This window comes from Pteronotus mesoamericanus, unplaced genomic scaffold (assembly GCF_021234165.1).
Source record: "Pteronotus mesoamericanus isolate MK-2021 breed Mesoamerican mustached bat unplaced genomic scaffold, CSHL_Meso_final contig_347, whole genome shotgun sequence".
Lineage (NCBI taxonomy): Eukaryota > Metazoa > Chordata > Mammalia > Chiroptera > Mormoopidae > Pteronotus > Pteronotus mesoamericanus.
The window spans coordinates 12,801,849-12,829,635 of NW_026555137.1; the positions used below are offsets into that span (position 1 = coordinate 12,801,849).

Consider the following 27,787-nt stretch of genomic DNA (forward strand, 5'->3'; position numbering starts at 1 on the left):
AATAGGCGAAGTCTCACCTCACGTATCTAAAGCACTGTGCTCTGTGTCACCAGAAACTAGGACAATGCGGGGCTCAAAAAAATGTTTGCTGAATGGATGCATAAATGAGTGACTTTACACAGTGCGGTTATAACACGGTGACGCTGCTTCGCGTGCCTAGGTATTGCCAAGACGGCAGGACAGGGCGCAGGAAACATTGAACCAGAGCCAGAAAAGCCGGGTTCCAGAAGAATTCGCTGCAGACGCTCCTTTAGCCGTCTGGCCTCATCTGTCCCCGCCTCCTATACTCAGGGCAGCCTTGTCTCCAACCCTCCTGACTCCCATCGCACCCGTCTCCTGCGTGTTCAATCCTGAACTTTCCTCGCCTCTGCCCGCGGCGTCCCCCTTCACACCTTCCCTGAACTGCATAACCGCTCACCACCCACAGAGCACCCAACCCACGGGCCAGGGCATCTGCAGCTGCCCCCTTTGCCCCACCGCCCGCCCACCCTCAGGCCGTTGGGCTGTATTCGAACACTGAAGAGGGGTTCTGTCATCCCCGCCCCCCCCCCCCCGGCCATGCCCCACCGTCGCCTTCTCCGGGCCTCTTCACTCCCAGCGCAGGGCAGCGTGTTCCCACTACCCAACACCCGGCTGCCTCAGAGCCACGCGTGGCGGCGAGTTTCCACTGGCGTGTCGCAAGAATGTTTAGAACGTGCAATACCTGAGTAGTTAGTTAGGGGCACTGGTCTCTTTTCCCTTAGATTGTCAGATTTTAAAAAATGACAACAGCCAACACAATAGCCGTCCAGAAGGAATGGCCTGTCTCAAATCATAAATACGTACATAGGTCATATAATAGAGAGTTGCATCTTATGGGTCATATTGTATAAGGTTGCATTTGATTGGTTAATTCTTGGTACTGGAAATCTTTATATACAAGTATAGGCACCTTATTTTTTAAAAACTCACTTTGGAGCATAAAGAGTAGGTAATTACTATTATGACTTTCTTGTAAATCAATCAAAATTATACCTACTTTTTGTCAGACTGGCAAAAAATACATTTTTGGGTGTGCTGCAGAATTTTAGTAATTAGTTTGTGTTTGCCAGGAGATGAAGGTGGTTGCAAATCGCTGACACGTGGTTTCTCATCACCGCATTACCAGGCGCTTGGACGTGGCTCAGGGATCAAGGCCACGCTCCGCCTGTATTCACTCCTCCACTTTCGTCTCCTGCTTCTTCCCCAGCTCCTGACACCAGCTCCAGGACACCTTCGTGCCTTCGTGTAGCTGCTCTTCCCGTCTTATGCGTCTTTCCCCAGGGCGCCTTCCTAGTTATAACAAGGGCGCTGGGATGGAACAGTACTCTAGCAAGAGCTTAATAAACATTGTATGTTTATCGTAAGTGTGATCAGTAGATGTTTATATAGATATTATGCTAGTAACATACATACCTTATAAAACATTTAATGGTTACTGTAATTAATACATTTACATCAATTAACCCCAAATGCTGCATTGGTTCCTTTTCCACTTTTCCTATTATATAGTTCGAAGTTAGCTATTTAGGAGAGGTTGAAAGGCTTGTAATGTTTAAATAAGTGACTTACTTTTTAATTACTTTGTTTTCGTTCTCATTGCCATTTCTGCCAAAGCTTTTGTATAAATTGCTAACAAATAATAACATCAACTGATTTCCATTCAAAGCCTTTCATTTCCTTTGTCCACCCATTCTCAGAGATGCAGATAAACTGTGGTAAATTCAGACTATGGGGGTAGAAATGAGGGGGAAAGTATGAATAATTTATAAGCTAAGTAATTAAGCCTTAGAAATCTCACGAGGCTATTGTGTAACTTAAGAAGAAGAAGAAGGAGAGAGAAGATACGTGTGGAAGAATGAAGACTGGGGGCCATGGACTAAATATGAACAATCATAAGGACAGAAACTGCGACATGGTCAGATAAAGCCAGAACATCCTATTGTTTACTATTAACATCAAACCAACTTGTATCGTTATAAACGTAGAAATGCTAGCTACCCAACTGCTTAATTCTAGCAAACAACTAAGGAAATGCTCAATAAAACACTGGCTGATCAAATTTTTCAGCTCCCAAAATGTGGAATTCCTCTGCGCAGGTAGGTTTATTGACATGAACCTGCACCTCAGATTCCTCATCTTTACAACGAGAACGATGATCTGCTTGCTGCCTGGGATAGGTAAGAAGCTTAACTGAGTTACTGCACAGCACTAAGCACAATGCCTGCCATCTACTGAGCACCCAGCAGGTATTCGCTGTAATGACCATTGTTACTGCTATGAGACCAAATGTATGACACTCACGTGGGGCTCCCAGAGTGGAGAGGCAGTGAATTCGGTAACTTTGGAAACAGACAAAACCAGATGAGGATGAGCACAGTGAAAAACTCAAAGGTGTCCATCCGCTCACAGGCTGACAAAGCTGAGTGCCCTCGGGGACCTTGGCCACTTCTCTTTGCGGACGGACGGGCCACAGTGTCAGCGGTAGACGTGGAGACGGAATGAAGAGCTGTAGTTCTCAGCGCTGTGTCATCTCCCCAGCCTTCCCCAAGTAGAGGCAATTGCCATGGTGACACATTCCCTGTCAAGTCTGCACAAGCCAGGCGCATGTTCAGGAAGAAGTTGGTGCGTCACCACCTGGTAAGGCTTCTAAAGAGCAGAAAGCACTTTCCGCTCCTCACTTGTTCCAGAAAACCTCAGCTCCCACCCCGCATCTTTTCCACCCATTTGTGGATGTGAATTTTCACGCCTCCACTCCCCTGTCCCTCTCTGACCTGCTAATGGACTCGGCAGAATTTAAGACCACATGGTGTAGTGAGCACACAGTAGTGTACACAGATGTCGCATTACACTGTTGTACGCCTGAAATTTATGCTACTAACCAATGCTACCCCAGTCGGTTTCATTTTAAAAAGACCATATTATTGATGAGGAAATGGCCCTGTTTCAGGAAGCTAAAGTGTGTCTCACTAGATGGCAGCTTGCTAACACAGGTTTTTAGAGGGGTTTTTTTTTTTGGTGGGGGAGGTTGGCCCATGTTTGTCTCAAGCTTTGTCCCCACAGCGCCCCCCACCCCACCGCCCAATGAGAAGATGTCACACAGGGCATTTATTTCTGCACAACCACGCAGAGTGACACAACGTGAAACCTGACTTGGAAACGCTCCTGCACAGAATCACCCAGAGCAATGTTGGCAGAGGGCACTGCGGGCGGCCGTCCCCAGGCCGGCCGCACGCCTGACCGGTCGGAGGCGCTGGGGAGTGGGGGCAAGGGCCCGGGGGCTGTGCTGGAAGCCCAGATCTGGCGTGTCCTCGCTGTGTGACCTTGGGCAGGTCCCCTGATGTTGCTGGGCCTCGGTCCGACATCTGTAATCCAGAGCACGTGCACGTGCTCCCTTTGAGAATGGTTCAGTCTTCCCACCGATGCTGCCTCACAGCCGACACCGGCGGGACCGCGGGAAGCCAGCCTGGCCGAGGTGCTGGACCCGGCCAAGTTGGCTCCCATGGGCTATGCGATCCCCAAACTCCTGGTCGTAGTCTTGAATGTAGATATGACAGCTGCTGCTTGCTTTTCACAGGGTCCCTTCTTTCTCCCCCGTGTCTCAGTTATTCCCAGGCGCTCAGACCAGCTGCTGGAAGGGTGTGTTAACGCTTTGAGGCCACTGGCATTGGGGCACTAGTAACGCCTTAAATTGCCTCCAGAGTCCTAAAAATGGTGACTAATATGCTTCCTAAACACCTCAATTACTCCCTGGAAATGACTTAGGCATATGAAATATATGATTCATTACCTAATTCTCACGCATACCCCTATAAGATGGAAGCATGCTAATTCGTCATGCTAAAGACTGTTACCACAGTAAAATCTCATATGGAAATTAATTAGGTGTATGCCTGGGGTGGGGTAGGTAAGAAGGAGGCTTTAATTTTCTAATTACTGAAGATTGCCAATTATATCGTATTTTTAAAAGTATCTGGATTTTATAAATACAGATATAAGCAAATAATAAAGCTAATGTATTATAATTATGTGTTATCATAGGCAGGTAAAATATAGAACTATTTTACCATAGGCAAGTAAAACATGGAACTATTTATTTTACCATAAGTAAATAAAGCAATGAAAGACCTAAGAACTCTTCCAAAGTGCCCCTTCAAGAAGAATCATGATATAGGCCACATTACCTGATATTTCAATTAACTCCTAATAATGAGGTTTTACTCTTTCAGATTTTTTTTTGTATTTTGTTTATTTCTCTTTTTATCAAATTTATTGGGTGTAAAACTGGCTCACAAAATTATGTAGGTTTCAGGTGCACAATTCCACCACACATCATCTACACTCTCTACCATTCTGTAGAATTTTAAATGGTTCTAGTCTGCATTTTGCCTCCCATCCTCCCTTAAAAAAAGATCCTCAAATAAGAAGAAAAATTGGTCCGTGAGCCTTTCAATATTTCATCAACTTACTCATTTTATTTAGACTCTAACCACGTCCTGTAAGGCCAAGCACACCTACGGGAAGCTGGTCTCTGGTTACCTGAAGAGGTGGCTGGTGTTTTCCAAGTTGCTGGGTAACTTTCATTCCATGTGCTTGATACTCATTTTATGGTTTTACTCTTGCTTTCTCATCTACCACTGGTTTTTATCCTGGGAAAGAGGGCCCTGACTCCTCTCTGTCTTGAGCCCTGTGAACCTGAGTTGACTCACAGTGACTTAACTGGGGGGGTCACAAAGTATCAGACACGGTGCTAAGTATTCAATGTACACTGTCCTGTGCAACGCCCTCAACAGCTCTGAAACTCTCCAGGGGAGAAAACACAGACACGTAGCTCTTAAGACGACTGCTAGGGGTCACACAATGAGCAGGAAGCTGGGTGTTTCTCTGGTACATGAGCAGCAAATCTAGCGTGACCCCCACATCTAGCCCCTCATTGTTCCAGATGTGATAAAATCATCGATAAATATCAGCCCTGCACTTTTTAAAAAAATTTGCTTTGTCTTAAAAAAAAAACCAAACAGTAGCTGTCGTGACCCCTTAGCCAGCTCACAGTGGACAGAGGGGATCCCTTAGCTCTTTCCCCCAACTCTATAAAGAAACCAAAACGGGGGAGGACGGCTCAAATAAGAGAGGGTGTGGGGAGCTACCGGAGACGAAAGATGACTGAAAGTCTACAGCTCGAGAACCTCATCTCTGACCGGCTCCCCAAAGCTCTGGTTCTTGGCCCACGGGAAGGGGCCAAGGCCTGCATCCCACCCCCAGGTACTCTGACTGGACTGGTCTGAGATGTGCCTGAGGCACTGGTATTTTTTTATACACTCCCAGGGGATTCTAGTGGGCACCCAAGGTTGAGAAGCCCCGCTGCCAAGCAAGGAAATGTTCCCATTATCCTGCTCCAAAACCTCCAGTGGCTGCCTTCTGCCTACCAACTCTAAAAACAATCCAACTAGCCCTGGCCAGGTGGCTCAGTTGGTGGGAGCACGGTCCCGTACAGCAAAAGGTTGTAGGATCCACTCCCAGTCACGGCACATACCTAAGTTGCAGGTTCAGTCCCCTGTTGGGGCACATACAGGAAGCAACAGATCAATGTTCCTCTTTCACATCAATGTCTCTCTAAAATCAATCAACATATCCTCAAGCAAGGATTTAAACAAAAAATGATCCAACTAACACTGTGCTCTAGTTTTCCATGTGCTTTCCAAGGCTCTGGAGCTTCATGACAGTAAGAGCACCCACCGGGGCAGTTCTGTGAAAGCCCATTGTGTCAGGTCAGGAGACCCCGGAGGGAAGATGGGCTTCCTTCTGCACACGGGCAAATCTCCCCATGCCCCCTACCCCCCGACTGGAGCGTCTGCTGCGGTTCCAACAGTATGAGAGACTTACATAACGCTAATTACTAGCTACCCATGCAGAGTGGCTGTGGTGTGCTTGTTATTATGATGCTGTAACAATAGGGGAATCTGAGACGACTGAACACCAGCCGTGCAGGATGAGTAACCTCTCATTCTGCGGAGGCACCCAGATGAAATAACCTGACTTGCTAATGTGCTGCCTGATCCAGCGGGTAATGCAGTTTGTTGGGCGAAAGGAGCAGCCCATGTGCTTGGCTGTACTGCAGGTTTCTGCAGCGACTTCTTGGTCTGTAAGCCTCACCTAGCTTCTCCTACCAGGCTCTTCAGCTACCAAATGCTTACCACGTGTATGAGTTTCCCGTTGCTGCTGAAACAGGTTACCACAAATTTAGCAGCTTAACATCATGCAAATTTATTTTCTACTCTCTGAAGTTCCAGAGGTCAGAAATCTAACATGGGTCTGCAAGAGCTGGTTGTGGAGGCTCCAGGAGACGCCCTGATTCCTTGACTTCTCCAGTGTCTCGAGGCTGCCATCAGTCCTCGGCTGCTGGCCCCTTCCTCCATCTTCAAAGCCAGCAAGCAGCATAGCATCTCGGTTCTTTCCTGATCTCGGCTCTTTCCTGATCTCGGCTTTTGTCCTTACACTGCCTTTCTCTCTCTCTGATCTTCCTGCATGTCCGCTATAAGGACCTTTATGGTTATTTTGGACTCACCCAGCTAATCCAGGATGATCTCCTCATTTCAAAATCCTTAACTTAATCACATCTGCCAAACATCCCTTTTACTATCCACAGATTCTGGGAATCAGGACACGAGGGTCTTTGGGGGGCCCTTATTCAGCCTACCACACCAAGTAAATGACTAGAGAAACAATATTTTTGAAATTTCCCGATGAAGTTTGAGTGTTCCCTTCCAACCGTGGTCCTGCCTATAGGATGCAATGTCCCCGTTGGAATTTCAGGCTGAGCACCACCTCCTTGAGAAATCCTCAGTCCGGGACTGCATATACAAACTGATTCCTTTTCTTGTGTTCATGGTTTGTCATTGAGCATAAAGATAAATAATACTCCCGTGACCATCCCTAAACAGGAGAAAACAAAAACCCATGATGCTGAAAGAAAAAAGCCTTTCTGATGTCATCACTTGTCCAATTGTGACATCTTCTGCTATTGCTCTGGCCACGCAGCAGCAGCAGCAAATTGGCACCAAGGGCTGGCCCAGGAGGGGCACTTTGCATATTTCAGGGGGCAGATGGCTGAGCAAAGAGCATGAATGGGAATTCTCCCCTCCGGACCCACTGCAAACGCCGGACCCTGCTCCTTCTTGAGAAGCAGCTCAGGGAGGGCAGTGTCCAGATATATATTGTGCCTTGGACATCAGCTCCACTAGAACAAACTCAAGGAACACACATCGAATGACCCATCATGCATTTATTACTTACGGATTAATCTAACATCTTGAATTTTCTCGACAAGTTCAATTTATCAAAACCCTATGAAACAAAGTACTTCTACCCTTTCAAATGCCACTGGGCTGAGTGCGACATCAAAATGCTACCTGGATTCTATTCACCGCATCCAAGGATTTATCGAGTACCATGAAGATACTTTGCGTTAAAGATTAGCTTGGAGCCAACAAACCGTTGGTCCCCACCAAAAATCCTGGGGTCTGGCTAGGTTACTTGGCCTGGATTTTTTCCCTAACTCTAGGGCCAGTCATGAAAAACCCTTCCATATTTTCCTGAGACTGAAGCGTTCTCTAAGAGCAGCCACTTCTGCACAAGGTAGCTGCGGTGAGGGACAGGAGAGTAAAATGGACCCTCATTCCCAATGAATCTGTAATCGAGCAGAAGAGATCAGACTAAGATTCGGCAAAGTCTGAAGAAACTTCGTGTCTCTCACCCTCAGGGCTCTCTGGAAAATGGGGGCATTGAAATAGACAATCAATATTGGTACCCCTTATCGTTTATAAAATAGTTTCATTTTTCCCTTAACTGTCTTCCATGATAATCTTATAAGGTAAGGATTTCATAGGTAAGAAAACAGACTAAGATGTTAAGCTACAAAGCTGAGATGCAACAGTTGGTGGAGCCATGGGCTGGAGGGGGCGGGGCAGGCCCCAAATCTCCCGCCAACCCACAGAACTGGATGCCGTGATTCTGAACTGGAATCCTAACGTTCTATGAGCCTGAGGGTTATATGTATAGAATTTCTCCTACAGTTTATTTATTATAATGGATGGAAATCGGGCAAAAGCAGCTGCCATTCAAAAAGTGGTCATTAATTGATGGTTGACCACAAGGAACTAATCCGGGCATGTCTTCTCAGTCAAAATTCAGGCAGACAAATGGAAATTCTAGAACATTTTCTGCTTTCTCGTATGTACATAGATTGTGTCAAATGCCTGCAAACTAATAAAGGAAAGTCTTTCTTTGGAAGCTAATGGAAGATTGCTACACAGTGACGTGTGTAATAGGGGCTGACGGATCTGAAGGACCGTCCATCTATCACCCATGCACCCTGCTCACTGGGAGAAAGCCTGTCCCCATCTTTGTTATCCTCCTCAAATGGCAGAAGAGCAGCGTCCTTTTCTCTCTGGCTTCTAACGGCTCCAGGCTGCGAGTGTGGAGCCGGAACCCTTAGTGATGACAAAGTCTAGATGCCCCCCGGCCTGGGGCTCAGCCTGGCACTAACCCAGAGGGCCATCTGCCCCCGTGGAAGGAAGTGGGGGTCTGGGCGGGCAGGAAAAGCGAGGTCGGCTTTCAGAGCAGTCAACCATCGCGGCCCGGCCGGTGAGACTGGGAACTACAGAAAATTTACTGCAGGGCGACGTCTGTAACAGGAGACACCCAGTCTGGCCAGTCCCAGAGCCCCCGCTGCAGGGCACCAGGATGACCGCCCTGACGCGGGAACATTGATTCACAGCCAGGCACCAAATCTCTTTATCGCAGAGAGATTGCCTCTGATCCCGTTAACTATCACTGGAGGGAAATGCACGCATCAGGCTGTCCTGGCGTTGGAAAGAGGCAATCAAACAGATGCAGGACAATCTCAAGTGGGTGGCTTGCATGAATCATTTTTTGTATCTGGCTTCAGGCCACAGCAACCCACCCTTGCCCTGTGGGCAGAACTGGGAGCCCCTCTGTGTGTCCCCAACTCAGTCTGGGCATCACTCCACCTTTGCACGCACCTCCCGGGCTTACAATGGGAGGTTCACCTGCCTCATTCCCTGAGGGCCACAGGACAGCAACCGGGGCTTCCAGTCCGAAGCGGGAGCCCCACCCGACAGCTAGCATAGTGCCTGGCGCTGGGTTAGAGCTTAATATACATTGTTATTGTACAGGGAGTCCTTTCTCATCTGAGCTGAAAGAAGGAGAGGAGAAGCAGAAAGAATTATCACACAAATAGAAATGCACCCTAACCCCTGACCTTCCTTCCAGCAGCGTCTGTAGCTTCCCCTGCCCCACCACACACACACACACACACACACACACACACACACACACACACACACCCCACACACACTCTTTTACAACAGTTTGAATATTTTATATGAAAGCACCGCTCCCAAGTTCTTTTGTCTTTGCTCACCTGTGCTGTGTAGCAGCTGAGTCCTCCAACACCTGCACGTTACAGGTGCCCGGCAGCCCTGGACAGTGACATGGGAGTCGACTGTGTAACAGGAATACGTGACAAGCACAACCCGAGATGTGTTGAAAATATGACCTGGCTGGAAGGGTGTGCACCGGAGCATTTTATGTATAGTAGCAAAACCTCACCTCCATGAATTGATGCCTGGTTCTATAAACTAGGACATATTTTTATAGCGGATAGTACTAATGTAATGTAATATTATGCTACCATTAGACAGCCTATTTTAGAAAAATATATAATGGCATGGGGAAAATGCACCCGGTACTCTAAAGCGAAAAGCAGACCACAGAATCGAATGTCATCACAACTTTACAAATTGTGGGTGTACAATGGACTTTGAAGAAATAGACCCAAATGTTACATAGTCTGTTTCTGGGTGATGGCGATTTTTAAAGTCTTACATAAACTTTTTCGTATATTTTTTATTTTACGACAGACATGTGTTACTTTTTGTGCTTTTCCAAATAGCAGGTTTTACAATTGCAAACAGAAGAAGTATGTGATCCACCAATGGAAAGGAGCGATTCTGTTCCTGGCCTGGGCGGTCATGTTGAAGCACGAGACTAGGAAGCCCCACCCAGGGGCCACTGGCTCCTCATTATGTTTGCATCCACCACCCAGAAAATTCTGCCCAGTAGCCAAGTGGCAGCTAGGCCCCTGCAAGTCAAAATAAGAGTCCTTTTATTTGGTGTGTCATGTCCGCAAAGGAGCCAGCCCTGGAAGAGACGTGGACAGGAGACAGCCGAGAAGGTGGAAGCAGCTACGGTAGGGAAACCCCTTCTCCTGGGCAGGAGAGAGCTGGTCTTGGTTCTAAGAAAGATCTAACGTCTGCCCTGCCTTCCTCACAGGTCTCCCGTGGGGTTAAATAAAATGATGTGTGCACTTTCTTTTGTAAGCTACAAAGCACCCAGTAAATCATCTTCTGGCAATCCAAGAACGCTCACTTCTTAAGGTAATGATCCATGCTCCCAACTTTTTTGCAGGATATCAAGAGAAACCATCTATAGTCCTTCTCACACTCTAGAAAATTTACCAGGAAGTTTATCAGCCTCATTTCACTCATTTCATGTTTCCCTGTACTTTTGCCCTATGTAACAAAAACTATACAATGTGTTCACTCAACTTGTTTCTTTTTTCTCTTGGGCACATGCAGAGATTGACTTTCCCAGCCTCCCCTGAGGGAAGGTGGGGCTAGGAGACGGGATTCTTGCCACTGGAATGTAGCTGGAAGTTAAATACCCCCCTTCCAGGCCGGGCCCCCCCACCCTGCAACCCCCCTGTGAGATCCTCCACTCTCTCTCTCCCCTCATTTCCTGGCTGGTTGTGCAAGATCTGGCGGAAGGCTCTGAGGCCCCTGCAAAGTGGTGACAAGGTAGATAAAGGAACCAGGGTCGCTACATTACAGGGGAAGGCCGTGCACCCACACCGATATAACAGAGGTATGAGTGAAACGTAAGCGGAGATCATTTGTTATGCCAGTTACCTTCCCTGACTAATACACTCCATGACCACGGCTACCTCTCCACTGCACGGCGGCGGTCAACACGTTCAGCTGATGCAGGGCACACAGAGAACACATTCTATAAACCCAACCCTCATTCAACAGAAAACTCAGCCAAGAAAAGTGAAGAGAAGTTTGTCAGATTCCTTGGCAGATTTAAGACCTGCTCTCTTATCTCTGTAGAAAAACTTAGGAGTATGTGCTAATTTAAACAACGCCTAAAAAGAAAATGGCAAAAGTGGAAAACACAGTTGGCAACGTAATCATGACAGTACTCAAGAGGGGTTGCAAACAGAAAAGGGTCGTGGTCCATTAAGGTGGGAGGGTTAGGAAGGGAGTCCACGCCTCTTTCAGACAGTGAGAGCAACGAAAGGAAGCCACACACCATCAGGGATCACTGGTCCCTCATGTGTTTTATCTTTATATAGCAAGGGCCACCGGGGCCACATGGAGACATGGCTCTGAGGTGGGGAGCTCCCAAAAAAGTGAGCGGAGAAAGGAAGTATTACCTACCCACGTCTCCACTTTGACTCTAACCAGCCCTGCTCATCCTTGCTCAGAGGCCACTTACCTGGTAGGGGTACAGGGTGACCCCGTTGGTTCTTGACAGGGACCAGGTGCCATCCAGGTATTGGTGAGCCTGGATGGCCACTGAGTTGAGGATGTTCCCATTGCTGGGACTGGTGGCCATCTGGAGGCTGACTTTGGCCTGATGGGTTGGGGACACACTCTTCTTCTCTGCCCCATTGCTGACTCCAAGGCTGTTGGGTTTGCTGTTATGCTTGTTGGTGACAAAGGCTGTGTAGTTGGAGGAGGCATAGGAGGCAGGCACAAAGGCCCAATCCCTGGACTGCGGGAGCCCACCCACATGCCGGGGCCCCACCAGGGCGGGCGTGCTGGGCAGGGGCGGGGGAGAGCCAGGCGAGCCGTCGTAGTGCTCGCTGCCAGCTGCCTGTTCCAAGGTCAGCACCATCTGGATGGCCTCCTGCTTCAGCTGGTTCAGGTGTGTGGCACAAATGTCACAGCGGTTGTCCCTGTCATTCCATGCCTTCCGGATGGTGTTGGGGACCTGGAGCTTGTCATGAATTACAGCCGAGAAAGCAGGATCCTGGAAAACACACAAGCAGAAAAAAAAAGAGAGAGCCTATAACTCAAGCCTCGCAAGTGCAATTCAGATGGCCGATCTATATAAGTTAAGCCCCAGATTTACTCAAAGAGTTTGACTGACATCCAACAGGAGCGAGCACCATACTGGCAGAAGAGCCTGTAGATGACAACCATATTTGACATATGCTAGATTTTTATCGTGGAGACTTAAAGAATTGAAAAAAAGAAAAAGAGACTTCTAAGCATCCTCCTTGCCAGGCCAGTCAAGTAAGAACATTCCAGATTCTTCTCCTTGTGTCTATTAAAGGATTAGAACCATCCCTGGATCCTCCCAAGGTGCATTGCATAGACACTGATACTTGTCCAGGCATGACAGGTGAATGCGGTCACTCTGGACAAATGCAATATAGCCCCTGGCCCCTGTGAACCACGGAAAGTTGGTAATCAATGGAGCCCTTGGCCCGAACAGAGATTCTAGTCTAAGAAAATCCTGACCTCGTTAGCACTGTGTGCTAAGTGCCATTGACAGGAAACGAAACTCACAGGCTCTAGACCAGAGATCCAGCCAGGTCCAGCAGCCCAGGGAACCCTGCAGGTCCACTCTTTGGACCTGGCTCTGTGGCAAGCTGGCCGTGCCTGATCCCGTGTATCTGGTATCCCGATCGATTAGAATAAAAACATCTCCCTAACAGTCCAAGTTACTTTTCCCCATAAACTTCATTCAAAAGCACTGTTAAAAACTTTTAGCCCATATCTAAAAGAAATCAGAAAATTAATGAGGGTTTGTTTCATTTACTTTGCTTTAATCTCCCCAAAAATGCAGGGTTGCACTGAGAAATAAGCACTAGGTGTGCTAACTTGGTATCAGAATATTTGGGTTCTAGTTTCAGTTCTGCAGCGAATAAGCTGTGTGACCTTGGACAACTTACTTAGCCTCACAGAGCCTGTCGACTGTCACACAAGGCCATGGCCTATCTTTGTTGATAGGTCCTTCCATCTCCATGACTCTATTTATAGGGAAATTGGGACTGAAGGTAGAGTGTCTGTCTGTATGGACAGAGTGACTATGCCATATATGGGGCCTGGTTGAACTTTGGAGATTCAACTGTTGTTGCAGATAATTGATAAGGCTTCTCTCAAGGCTCATCTTCCTCAAGGACATCAGAAGAAAATGTGCCTTGCTGACATCTGCTGTCAGCTTTTATGGGGCGGAAGCCGCATCAGGGCTGCATGGGGCTGGATGAGTCGAGGGGGAGGGAGCTGGAGCGGGTCACCAGGGCGGCAGGAAGGCCAGCGGAGGGAGCGGCCTTCTTAATTACGATCCATCTTGATTACGGTCTCCAGCATTTTGTTTTCCTTGTTTAACTACCCTGAACAGCTCCTCAGTATGCACTGATTAATTGATTAATAAATCAAGAGGCCTCTTTACACAGCAAGGAGGGGCTCAGAAGGCAGAACCTCAAGACAGTCACAGACAACAAGGGGAACAATAGGAGGTCAAGGTTGACCGAGCCTGGCTGATGAAGTGATGGGGACCATATGAGACCCGCCTCGTGGCGTCCCTCTCAATGACTCTGCATTGTCCACCATCCCGAAGCACAAGTCGGAGCACGTAGGACCCAAAGGGCCCCTTCCTGTCCATTCCAGAGCAGACTCTCACCTCAGTTTTCAGGGCAGGAAACAGAGCTCCAAGTGGGTTGAAAGCTCAGACAATACTCAGACCTTGACCTCGAGTCCACAATATTTCACTTCAAGGCCCAAAGAATGATATTCATCAATGGGCTCCTATTTTTTACATAAACATGTGAGGTTTTCATCTGGCAAATGGTCATTTATTCAAGAGGAATTTATCTGGTCCCTCATATGGGCCAAGATACAGTTTCTTGCTTTTTTGTTTTCCATATAACATTACATAATGAGAATCTTCACTTATCAATACATAGCATTTGAAAATGTGATTTTTTTTTTTTTAATGACCACATGGTATTTTATCCTTTAGTTTTGTAATTCATTTATTTCCACACTCCACTACATATTGTATTTTGCCATGTATAATATGTACCCATGTTTTTGGCTCAAACTTTCAGGAAAAAACATCTTTCGTTTTAATTTTTAACTCAATTGTTTATTTATTTATATTTAGAAACAAAACCAATTATCGGATTCCAGGGTATAGTACTCCAAGATTTTGCATACGAATATCATTGTTGCTTTCTTGAGTTATACTTTTAACGCATAAGCATAAATAAAAGAATTAAAACAGTTGTATAGATACGGAATTAGCACTGCCCATGTATAATACGCATCCTTATTTTTCCCTTAAAAATTTGGACAAAAAGATGTGCACTAGGCATGGCAAAATACAGTAACTGAAATCAGAGACCACCATTCAAAGCCAATCCACAACCCACGGCTTATGCTATATCACGGCATCCAAGTATTTGGTTTCGAGAAGCCCCAGGTTAAATGCTTATTTAGAATATTCCTGTGAACCCAATCGTCTGGCGGAAGCATCACAGTAAGGAGGCAGATACACGACCAGTGCCATCCACAGGCCACAGTGTGTGTTAGATCCTTGCAGAATCTTGGCCTCCCTCTGACATCTGGCTGCCACGTCCGCTCCATGGAATGGCAGGAGCCGGGCTCTGAGGTCGCCTTTCCTCCTTTTCTCTCGGTTTTCACTGGTCTCCCTTGAAGCATCCAGGGCCTTCCTTACTCAGTGTATTGCCATTTACTGCTTAACTTCTGACATCTGACAAGTGACACATGTTGGCCTCCAACAGGCCAGGCCCTGCACCCTGCGTGAGAACGAATTCTGTCCTCGGTGAGTTCACAGCTGAGGGGGCCTTCTTGGGGCCTGGACTACCAAATGCCACGTCCCTGTGCTGCCACCTCCAGCCAGAGCCAATCAGCACACAGACACACGGAGCCTGGCACTCCCCTCCTGGTTCCTGAGACAGGGCCAAAACCAGCCCGCCGCCGGCATGATCGGCACGGCCACAGGCAGCCAGGAGGCAGCTCCGAACCTGCTGTTGCCCCGTTCGGAGCAAAGCTGAGACTGCTTCTTTAATGAGTATGCAATTGCCTACTGATGTCAGAGAGGCATTTCTAAACTAAGCAACCCTGATCTGAAACCTTCCGTGAGCTCTTATCATCAAAAGGCCTCAGTTAAGTCAAGAGATAGATCTTAGGGGAACTAAAGCCCCTTTCAAGTGCTTGTCCACACGTTATAAATATTTCAGTGCAACTCAAAGCTTCAAAGAGGAATGGCCCACAGACAAAGCTTTCTGCAAGTGCTGGGATAAAGAGAATACTGCTTCCAGACAGAGCAGTAATAACAGGAAGAACAGAGGAAAGGAGGAAAGTGGACGACGCACATGTGCTAAGTTTCCCGACTTAGACGCCACAAGGACAGCAGTGGCCCCAGTGGACAGATGGGAGGAGCAATGCTGATTCACCTGGCACCAAAAGGCACCTGGGCCCAGAGGAGGGATGACTTAAATGTCCAGCCTGGTGTGCTACCCAGCTCAAGGGCTTCAAAGATGCTGGTATTGTCTACTCCTGATTCATTCCATGGCTCCAGGAAATACTCAAATAGGAGCTGTGGGAAGCCGGGCACAGATGGAGCCTCTGCCTTTCAAGTCCCAACCCTTATTTCTGCACATACTGAGCAACCCGGGCAACATGTTCGTCCCAAACGTTTAAGGTTAAGGGTTCTGTGCGTGAAACACTCTCATTGTTCAAAAATAATACAAAATTATTTTTACCCCCCATCTCCCATGAAGAGGAATTCGAGGAAACACTTCGCTAGTTAGGAAACTGGTAAAGTTCTTCAGAAGGAAGGAAGGTTTAAGCACCTAAACATGCCCGATGAGTCACTGCATTTCAGGGAAATGGGTGTCCTGTCATGTCTCATAAGGGCCTCTTGTAGCCTAACGACTGTCTCAGGCTAACTCACGGGTCCACTGGAAGACTGATCTGAAAGAGGATGGTGCGATCTCTCTTCCCGCTTGGCCTCCTTGGCCAGCGACGTCCCGGTGGCTGGGACTTCTCATCTCCATCCAGGCCTGAGCTTCCTCCTCAGCGCTGAGCCCCAGAACCAAGGGTCCCCTGGAAACCACCCCTGGGTCAATACTCTTCTAACTGACAATGCGAAATTAATTTTATTTGCCACTAGTCAGTATTGCAGTGCATAGTATCATTATTCACTCCGGCACCCACGCTGGAAATCTAACAGCCTCCCTGTCTGTGCCGTTTCCCATCACCCGAATCACCCATGTGGCACACGGCACCTCCTACAAGCCCTTGAACTAGCCCGGCTCTTCATGCTCGTTGCCATGACGACGATTTTAGCATTTCTCCCATCACCGGTATCTCCCTGATCTCAGCCTTGACTTGGCCACCCCGCCCCAAAAAATGATTTTACTAAAATGCACGTCTGATTGCCACTGTCCTGTAGCCCTATCTATTCCTCCTGTCGAGGAGCTATCTTATCGTCTGTGGTGGTTATTTGTGGAACTCTTTCTGTTAGACTCAGCTCCTTGAGGGGAAATAGTCTTTCTTCCTTCTTCGATTCCCCCACGTCTAGCACAGTGCCTACGACACAGTGAGGGTTCTACAAATATTTGTGAAACAAGTGGATACATGAAAATAATTCCAGCAAGGCTACAAGAGTCAAAAAACAAAGCTGGTCCAGGTCCATCGTTCACTTATTTAGTCTAAATGAGCCCATCACCTCTTACACATTGTCATGAAACACACTCAAGTCTAAGGTTTTCCAACTATGATCGTCCCATCTGGCCAATGTTGGTCCGCCATAATCTGGATGTCCTGCTTTTACCTGGCTCTTCCTTACACTAGCAGAATAGACTCTCTAGTCTCTTGCCTCAGCACACAATCTATTACTTTCTGTCCTAAGATCCTAAGAAAGTAATGTTTGTATGCAAAGAGAGATTTTGTTGCTGTTTGTTTTTACCAACAAGTCAGCTCATCAGCAAGAAAACGAGAGAAACCCACTCAAAGGAAGGCTCTAGACTGCAACTGCCCACTTGGTCCAGCCAGGTTAGGGCCCAGCAAGTGGACAGCAAGCTTATGTTCCAAGAGCAAAAACCAGCTTTCAATGCATGAGGTGGGTGGCAAATGCGGGCACAACGTCTTTGGAACTCAAGCAAGGAAACAAAAACCAGTGCCCAAGCAAACGAAGCTTTCCGTTCCATTTCACCCTCTGAGGGACAGGTCGCTCAGCAATAAATGCCAATGCCACTTTTGAAGACAGGATGATTTTCCATGTCATTTTAGCCAAAAGAGTACTTGGAGAGCGTCCCTCCAAAGCCTCTGGGTCTGTGAGGCAGGGAACAGCTGGAGACCGTGTCCAGCATGTGTTGTGCAAATTCCTATTGATGTGTGTTTCGGGTTTATTATTCTACAGGCCTCCAGGGATGCGCTCAACAAGATTTAAGCTGTTCTTCAAAGGAAGTTTCTTTCCACTTTGTTCTTAAACTATCTTCCTCCATAAACGCTGTCCCACGAGGCCAGAACGGCCCATAGTACTCTGAGTGAGAATGCATTGTTCTGTTCTCCCCAGAGCAGCTTCTTGGAAGATCGATGGAAGGCACCTTCCCATGTCTTATTTCCGCTCTTCCCTGCCTCCCACCACATTCCTCATGGGGTCCTTTCTTTCTCAAGAATCTCCACGTTCTGCACAGCAGTTCTGTCTCCAAAGGCAATGACTCTCTTCTCTGAACAGAAACAGCAAAGTCAAAGTTTGCAAAACAATAGATGGCAAATCTCAGGTGACTCTGAACCAAGACTTCAAATACTCATAGTTAAATATTCAAATATGTGGACTCAAATATCTCTCAAAGAAGTGGTATTTTTTTCTGCCTTTGTCATTTCAGAAGAGTGAGCCAGATAATTTGGCCAAATCTCAACTAGCCATTAGCAGAAAGGAGAATTTAAACATCTGAAATCAAAGAATGACCTCCAACTGCCAACTGGTAGGTGTAACTTCTTCCTCAGGAAGATTTGGCTCCTCAATGGTCATCAGCTCCCCTGATCTTTCCATCTCCTTTCTACACGTTTGACAGGATGTGGAAGGTCAAAGGGACACAAAGGATCATGATAAACCGGAGTCTTTCTCCCATGAGACCCCACCCACCCAGCTGTCGTGCTGAATCTTCTCAGAGGAGCTGCCTGATGACTGAACATTAGCATCCTTGACTCCTGTCGTTCAAGGGTTCCCAGACCCACAAAGAGCCCATGACTACCTTGGAGGGAGGCCAAGGGGTAAGTTGTCCCACTGCCCTTTCTGGGGAAGAGTGACCACCTCCCGAGTTTCCGCCATTCTCACTGACACTCTGCAAACTGAAGAAAGTTCCTGAGCAGCTCGCTCTGTTTAGCAAAGAGAGGACACACATGGCCCATTCTCCACAGCCAGGTGGTTGTACCAGGGAGGAGGAGGGGTGTGTTATAATTAGTTTGCTTCAGTTGAGGCCTGTGACAGCCAAAACAACCACCACAGCAGCGACAGCAACTCCACCAGGCCCTGACGTCACAGGTGGCCATGAGACCTCCTTCATTAACACAAAACTCCAATGGAAACATCCTTCTGGCCCACCAGGCCGATCTGAACCCGAGGTTGGCAGCATCATTACTAGTCTGCTTCGTGAACCAACAGCACTTCACTCAATAATGACAATCACACACGAACATGGGCCCGAGCGTGTGAAGAGAATGAGTGTAAAGGCACTCTGGGTAATGACTTCAGAGAGACCAAAAACCGCCAAAGGAAGAGATGTTAAGTGTCAGACCAAAATTGTTCTACAGAAGAAGCCAAATTAACCTGGGGTGTAGTGACTGTGCCCAGCATATGCAATTCTGCTCCGTATACAGCAGAGAAACGGGTCCTATTAAAGGTGGCATGTGAGGCTTCAGTTTGAGTGACCGTGTCCCCGGGGGAGGCTGTGGGGAGCGCCAAAGGCGGGCTGGACGCCATGAGCAGCGCTGCTTGCTGCCACGTGTGAAAGTCTCAGAGATAAGACTTATCTGCTTCAAAAGGAAGGGGAGATTTTTAATTAGGGCTAACCATGATGAAGAGCAGTTTATGAATTACTCAAAAGAACAGGCAAGGTATTTATCATGACCACAGAAAAATGTTTTATGTCTATGTCTCGTCTTTTCCAACTAGATAACATGCACGGTGTCTTCTAGAGTCTTCGGAAGACTTTTGGTTAAGAATATGGGAGGATCGAGTCCCTGCTCGGTCACTTAGGAGCCATGTGAAAAGGGGCCATTTTTTAAAAACCTATCCAAGCTTCAGTCTCCTTAAGTGTAAAGACAGAAATGAATGATAGCCCCTGTGTTATTGAGTTAGGTAAGGATTAAATACGTTAATAGGTGCCACATGTTTACATAGTCCTGGTCCTTGGTAAATGCGACATAAGTGGTCGCAATTATTATCAGTTATACTTCTCGGTATCTAACACAGTACCTTGCATATATAGACTTAGTACGACAGATGACGATGGTAATGATGGTTACAGAGCTACTGTTATCCAGGAGGACTTAGCAAACACTTTTGGAACTGAGGGTGACTTAGACCTGATCTTTGGTTAACCTGCATTAGGATAAGACAAGTTCTTCTTTAAGGAAATGAAAAGAAGAACGGCTCCCTGAATTCCTGAGGTTGGACTAGATGGCTCCGAGCCTTCTTCTCTATGCTAAGAGTAGTTCATTTCCATGGAACTGAGACTACAATGCTTCTCCGCTGAGGAGTAGTCCTAATTTCTCCAATCTGGAGGAGACAATGCTCCAGAGGGCCTTGGGAGGCTGTTCAGTTAGACTCATAGAGCTGTCATCTGGCCAGTGACCCCTGGGAGCCTCCAGCCTCTACCCAGGAGCTAGAGAAAGATGACCTCACTTCAGCATAGCTACCTTCAAACCTGAAAAGCTTGCTCTCCAATCCATCACTTGGCCCTGGGGAATTAGGATCCATTCACAAATAGATTAAAGAGTTTAGGATGGGAGAGTAAATGTGCAACACCTACTTCCAATGTTTCCCTTAACTTTAAAGTTCATGTTCAGCATGACACAAAAATATGGTGCTGGACTTCACACATATAAAATGCTAATAGATACTAGTATGACACACTAAAATTTTCCTTTAAATTATTGAAGTCTACCTAGAGTAGATGTATTTTTTATGTGTAGGCTCTAATGTACCATCAGATGGCAAAGGGATTTATTTTCAATCTGTAAGTAGCTGTATTAGTATAAGGCTATTAGGGAGCCTGTTAATTATCCAATTATGAAAGTGCCTAGTGTTTCTTTTTCCTTTCATTGAGTCTGTATGCATGAAACACTGCAGAAATGTACTTGGCTATGTTTTCCTGGACTTACTGTAAAAAAAAATAATAATAAAGTGCCTAATATTTGACATGGTTGCTACCGTTTTTAAAAGATGAAATTTTAGCAGATAAGCTCTGTTTTGACATGTCCTACAAACAACAAATACTTCTGCTGGTTCCCCTGGGACCTGGCCCTTGTGACACCTTTTTTCAGACCCATGTACTTTGCTTCGAGCTGTCTGGTCAGATACCTCCCTCGGGGGTCCTCACGCGACCCTCCAGGACAGTCAGGGCGGGCTTCCCCCTGCCCCCCAGAAGCCGCCCCATCCCCTGCCTCGGGGCCCTTGCTTAGGTTTCTGCCATGATAATCCCCACCCCGCCTCACAAACCAGAAGACAACCTGTGGGGGTGGAAGGTACATTCACGATCGTGATGGCAGTTTCACAGGTACATATATAAGACCATAATTATCAACCACAGACTGTGGATTTATATAGTCTACTGAGTATCAATAATATAACCATTAAGCAAAAAAATAATAACAATGAACTTGTTCATCCCTCATAAAGCCCAACTTGTCCGCGAAGCCTGACTCTCAGAAGGGATGTCCTCCCCCCACCCCCAGGGTTCCCACGCACATCTCCAGGCTGAGGGACTCGCGCCCCTCAGCACACGCTTCCTTGTTGGCTGGTGCTACGCATGCTGTATCTCCACAATCGGGGTGAATTCCTGGGGGCCAGAAACCGTGCCGTAATTTCAATAGTAGTAACAACTTCTGCTCAAGACAGCAGCCGGGGGATGCTTGGAAGGCTTAAATCTGATCCTGGCATCTCTCCCGGCCCCCGGGCCGACTCCGTCCGAGCCGAATCCAAGAGCTCGCAGTCTCACCTCGGCGCCGGCCGCCGGCCCGGCCACAGAGCTTTCTTCCTGGTCCTCGGTTACACCTGGCATGTTCAGCCCCACCTCAGTGACTTTGCACATGCTCTCCCTTCTGCTCAGTGTTCAAATTCCACCTTGTAAATACGGCCTTCCCTGACCCCCTGATTACAACTGCGGGCTCCCTCCAGCACGCCCACCCTGCTCTGCTCTATTCCTCTTGACAGCATGGCCACCTTCTAACATGCTACACAGAGGGTCTGTTTGTGGTCTGCCCTGCCCCCTGCAAAAGGTGAACTGAACGAGAGCAGGGACTCTGTCTTGTTCATGGCTGACCCCCTAATGCCTAGAACAATGCCTGAAATACGCCAGGCACTCAGGAAGTATCTGCTGAATGAATGAATGAACGAACGAACGGACCAACGAATGGAGTGAAGCCATTTTCAATGTAAACGGTTCCCACATCTACTAGCATCTTTCTTAAGGGTTTTTAAAAATTGCTTTTTGCTTTGTACTAAAGTTAGTCTCTTTTCTTTCTTTCCTTTGTTAGATTTTAGTGTCCCTGAGGACTGGGAGAGCTCTTTGTTCTGACACCCCCCCTAGGGTCTGGCTTCTCAAAGTGTCGCCTCCAGACGACCCCCTGCAGCAGAATCACTTGGGAAGCTCACAAGAAGGCAGATCCCTGCCCCCTTTCAGGTCCTCTCTGTCGGAATCCCTGGGCAGTGGGCCTCTGGAACCCGCATTTCACAAGCATGCCAGGCGACTGCGTAGAACACCGTCACAAGGGAAGCAATGGGAAAGAGGGGAAGTGGGGAAGGGAGAGGGAAGAGCTAGGAAGGGACAGCTGCCTCTCCTCGTCAGGGACCAATCCTTGCTGTGGCCTCCCAAGAGGAGCTGAGGTCTCCACCTGACGAAGGGCACCCCCTGACCACCGCAGCGCTGGGGACTGCTGCTTTTTCTAGACAATGATGCATTGCTGTTGGGACACAGGCCGGGGCGGCAGGTATAAGGCTAATGTCTTTTCGCCAAATTCTCTCCCTACTCCAGTGGTTCTCAACCCCTGGTGGTTTTGACCCCTAGGGGACATTTGGAAAGGAGGCATTTTTGGTTGTCACACTGGGAGGGGGCTGCTGACATCTAGTGGATAGAGACCAAGGATGCTGCTAAAACTCCCGTGAGAAGAATGATCCAGCCGCACGGGTCACGGGTGCCGGGGCTGAACCCGGGCCTGCGCCCTCTCTAGGGCCTCCTTCGCCCCAGCCTGATGGGACTCTCTGGGTAGGGCCAGGGGGCGTGTCCTAAGTGCAGACGCTAATTCGGGCTCTCGTCCCTCTCGGTTGTGATTACGGGCAGAGACACTAAACTCGGAAGGCCACCGTCTCTCATTATTCTGCCTCCCCAGTTGTGACCGACAATCGGGGCTGTCTGAGCTGCCACTTGGGGGTGCGGACACCCACCCTGCGACTCACACCCCACGCCCTGGTGGAGCTATGGTCCTGCACTGGCTCCCAGCCCCCACCTCCGTGCCATCTGGAGCCACACGCCACTGTCCTTCCTGGGGAGACAGGCTCTGCTGATGCGGCCACCAGCTGTTGACAAGAGTGTGGCTACAAAGGCTGATGCGGGACCCAAGGTCCTGTCCATGCGAAACCGCTAATCGGGCCGTGGCCTCGGGGGCTGCCCATCAAGCCTGTCATCTGTGGCTTGGCCGCGTGGCCTGGGTGAGAGGGCACAGCTGAGGTGGCCGTTACCGTGAAATCGCTTCCAGCCTCTGGCAAGAGTCCACGTCATGGTAACTTTGCAGTTTCCTTCTTGGCGGAGGAAAAGCAACGCCATGAGGAGAAAAACTCAGCTCTAGGATGTCATGTGCTGCAATTACAGGGGAGACCAGAGAGCTCTTTGTTCCTGCAAAAACCACATGCAGGGAGTACAGACTGTGCCAAGCTCTGGGCCCGTTAGGCTTGGTGAGGGAAGTCACAATGGCTTTGGCCATCAGTGTCTCCGGCTGGCGTACAGCCTTAGGGGACAAAGGCCTGAGTGATACATTTTTTAAAAAGATTTTGTTTACTTATTTTTAGAGAGAGAGGAAGGGAGGGAGAAGGAGAGGGAAAGAAACAGAGATATGAAAGAGAAACATCCGTTGGTTGCCTCTCACACACCCCCAACCAGGGACCGAATCTACAACCCAGGCACATGCCCTGACCGGGAATTGAACTGGTAGCTTTTTGCTTTGCGGGACGACACCCGAACGAACAACCAAGCCATACCGGTCAGGGCCTGAACGGTACATTTTTGATTCCGCTCATAATAGATCAGACGAGGTAACACACCTCTGAGCAGAGGAAGTCCCAGCAACATCTGCCAGACACATTTGGACGCCCAGACTTAACCACTGATCGTTGGACATTTGTTTGTTTATTTGGAGTGGGACAGGTCGATCGTGGAATAGTCTGCAGTATTTTCTGCCCTCTGTCTTCCATAATGGTCTTTAGTGAAAAAGGTCTGAACTGAAGAGTCACCGACAGGGACAAAGTTTCGCCGAGTCAAGTCTGCATGCAGCGCAGGATGGCCGGGCTGGGCGCGCAGAGGGACAGGAAGCCCTTGCCCGTGGCCCCGACCACACCTCTGGGCAGCTCCGGGTCACATTTACACCCTCGCAAGGCTGGAGAACCAGGCAGCCCCCCTCAATCCAGGAATTCCGGTTCCTACCGCGCTCGTCCCAACGGGGGCTACTGCAGGGCAGGCGAGGATTTCCAGACGCGGCCACGCCCATGTCCCAGGATGTGGTGCTTTCCCTACGGCATGCCTCCCTCCAAACCGCCCTCCCCCCCACCAACAGAAGCTGAACCTCTTTAAGGGCTAAAATCTTCACTGGCTTCTTAGAGGACCCTCATGGTAGCAAAAGCTGAAGAACATCTTAAAGATGTGAGCAAAAGCTACAGCTGTCTGTTTTGAATGATCCCTTCTAGATGCTTCTACAGAGGCTCAACCACAAATGCAAGTTAGAAAGAGAGAGAGGGTAAGCAGATCAGGACTCTCCTTTCTGCGGCTCCCAGCCATCCTAGGACATGGGAGCCTAGAATTGACAGAACAGTTGTACTTACTGCTAAACAGTTAAATTATTAATTTGTTCTCATATTTTTTACAGATTTTATTAATTTTTATTCATTTAGAGAGGGGAAGGGAGGGAGAAAAGAGAGGGAGAGATATACCAATGTGCAGTTGCCTCTCATGCACCCCTCAATGGGGACGTGGCCTGCAACCCGGGCACATGCCCTGACTGGGAATTGAACCGGCGACCCTTTGGTTTGCAGGCCGTAGCTCAGTCCATGGAGCCACACCAGCCAGGGTTGTTCTCATATTTTTAAAGAGGGCTTTTTGGCTGTCTTTAACAGACGCTTCAAGAGACAGATTTGAATCAGTCAATTCATGTACATTGACCACTTATGTAAATTAATTTTTTTTTAATTCCTCACCTGAAGATATATTTTTATTGATTTTGAGAAAGAGAAAGGGGGCTGGAGAGAGAAAAACATCAATCCGTTGCTCCTGTATGTGCCCTGAGCAGGGATCAAATCCACAACCTAGGTATGGGCCCTGACCAGGGACTGAGCCCGCAGTGTTTTAGAGAGCAGGACAATGCTTCAACCAACTGATTAAGAAACTTACAACAACACCAACTATACCGCCTAAATCTCTCACATGTTGATCTTGTGAAGAACATAAACAGCATCAGTGGGAAGGAACATGAAGCAAAGACTTTATAAATGCATTCAGAGGGACGAGGGTGGGGGCCCGCTTCCCATTTCCCCACTCTTGGCACACACACCGCCCTCTCTTGGAGGAAGCCAGGTCACTGTAGTAAAGGGGTTCAGGGGAACAGCATAGATAAGACAGGCTCAGGAGTTGAGATTGCCAAGGGTGGGAAGAAAATCCATCTCCCTGCTCCCGCCTGCCCCTCCCAGTTCTCAGGATCAGTTCTGAAAAAGTTAGCTGTAAACAAATCAGTCAGAGGTGCATGTGGTCCAGCAAGGGATCAGCGGCAACACTGTGCCCCACGTAGTTCCTAGGTAACTGGAAATGTGCATAGAACGCATTTTAAAGTAGATTTTAACTTTGATTTTGGCTACAGAATCTAATACAGTTTGATACGTTTTAAAGAAACATGATGTGAACTTGATTCAGACCTTTCACCTTGATGGGGAGTCAGAAGAAATGAAAGATTTGGGGTATATCCTCCACACATACGTGGCCATATTTTGTAGCTTTTTAAAAAAAAAATTTAAATTGATTTTTAGAGAGAAAGAGAAACATTGCTTTGTTGTCCCACTTACTGATGCACTCATTGGTTGATTCTCGTATGTACTTTGACTAGGGGCTTAACTCACAACTATAGCCTATCAGGGCAAGGCTCCAACCTACTAAGCTACTCAGCCAGGGCTACAGCTCTTTAACATGTAGTACTTTCAAATAAAATGCAAACAGATTTTTGCCCAGTTTATCTACTCATTCAATATATTCACTCAATCATCTCTTCATTTACTGATTTCATTCATTGATCAAACAACAAAGAGCCTAATTGTGTCAGGTTTTTTGATGGGCATTGGAAAACAAACACGATCCGAACTTTATGGAACGCTACAAAATATACTGTAATCAAAGATTCAAAACAGAAAAAGTACTTCCTCTTCACCTGGGGAGCTGATAAAAGAGTTAACAGAACAAACAGAGCTCTGGCCTTGAATTATAGATACCTGAGTTTTAGTCCATGCATTGCCATTTTCTAGTCTCAGAGCCTTGGCCAAATCACCCAATCTTCTCGGGCCTTAGTTTCCTCATCAGGAAGATAGGCTAATACTTATTCCTTGGTATTGATGTAAGGATTAAGTAGAATCACAGACATTAAAGCACTTCGCAAAGAGCTCTACCAATGTACCATGTTACTATTACAAACTACGAGTCTCTCCTATGTTAACTGCCTTAAGAACAGTCGGGATAAGCCACGTCCTAGCCAATGCACTTACCAATTCTCAGCCATGGAGCTCAAGGCCCAAGTATCAACAGGGTAACAGAATAACTGGACCAAAGAGATCCCATCCAGGTTCCAGAAAAAGGCCAAGGTCAAAGTGCCAAGCCCAGCACAATGTCCAGAAATTTGTTCAGACCCTCCACACAGAAAGACAAATGTTCTCAGCGAACCTTACCACAATGGATAGGTCAGAAAAGATAAAACCAGAAGTGGCTCAGTTTCTTCCCTGTGTGTAGTAAGATTAACGTCATGTATGTTCTGCCCCAGGCTCATTGGAACACTTGTGAGGAGCCTCCTCTCCTCATAGCCATGGTGGAATTTTCCAGAAGGACAAACCCACAGAATTCCAGGCCTTCTGAACTTCTGTTTTAAGCTCACTTATAAACCAGGCAAAAGGAGTCATTAAATGCTATGAAGAGTCTGTGGACCCATGAAGACCTTCCACACATGTCCCCTTGGAATTTGGAGTCACCTCAAAGCACTGGCCCAGAACAAAAGCTGTCCCTGCTCAGGCAGGTCTGGCAGGCCTCTCTGCCCAATCTATGACCATCCTCAGCAACCAGAGCTGGGGTCCTAGAGCAGGGCCCGAGCACTCCACGGCCAGCTGGATGGAAACCCCGCCTCCAGCGCGTGCGTGGCTAGAACAAGGCTCAGGGTGCAGCCTCCCCTGGGCTGGGATGGTCACGGATCACATACCTGAGTCTATCCTACGTCAAAAGCAATGGGACAGGCATCCTGTTCAGGAGACAGCAGCCCAGGGATTAGGACACTTTAAACTGGGATGAGATTTTAATCAACTATGTTCTGCAGATGTAGCAGGAAATGTCTGTGGCCCAAGACACAAGGCAGGCACCAGTGACGGTCAGAGGGTTTCACAGTGCCTGTGCCACTACACTAAGGACCTGTTTCTCAGTGAGCCCCTGGCTATCCAGAGGGAGCTGAGCTAACACTGGTAGAAAACTCTCAAGAAATCTCCTTCAGAAAAAAAGGAGATTCGGATGTGGCAAGATCTGTCTCTTTATCTAGCCATTGACCGGAGATGAACGACTTCCTCCTACCCCTGGGATGCCCCAGGCACACTGTGCACACCCCTGGACTGGCTGGGGCCAGCACATGGCACAGACTCAGACGGGTCCCCCAGCCTGGCCAGGACCAGGCCAGCTGTCTCCACAGCCACAGGTTAAATCAGGTTAACCCCTTGGGTGAACCGTGAAGGGCAATTCTTTGTGCAAAATTTTGTTCTCCAAAGACTGCATAATTGTGTTCTTTAAGCTTCAAAAATAGATACGTTCAATATTAACTCCACTGTATTAGGGAGCTGGAAATACAGTGCGGCTGTGGCCAGTGGTTTGATTAATACCAGATCTTCCCAGATTATTACTTACAAGGAGAGTTTTAGTTGTTTT

General features: G+C 47.8%; 2 protein-coding genes across 2 annotated transcripts in view; both read right to left on the bottom strand.

The window, feature by feature from the left end:
* The window catches only part of KIF26B (kinesin family member 26B), a 370,054-nt gene that overhangs the window by 215,101 nt on the left and 127,166 nt on the right, over positions 1-27,787 (bottom strand). Inside the window, exon 3 of the mRNA XM_054576682.1 lies at positions 11,596-12,132. Coding sequence (XP_054432657.1) covers positions 11,596-12,132 — 537 coding nt within the window. The remainder of the gene's footprint in view (positions 1-11,595; positions 12,133-27,787) is intronic.
* Positions 12,047-27,787, bottom strand: part of EFCAB2 (EF-hand calcium binding domain 2) — a 216,614-nt gene continuing 200,873 nt past the window's right edge. Inside the window, exon 8 of the transcript XR_008529404.1 lies at positions 12,047-12,132. The gene's annotated coding sequence lies outside the window, so the exon portion shown is untranslated. The remainder of the gene's footprint in view (positions 12,133-27,787) is intronic.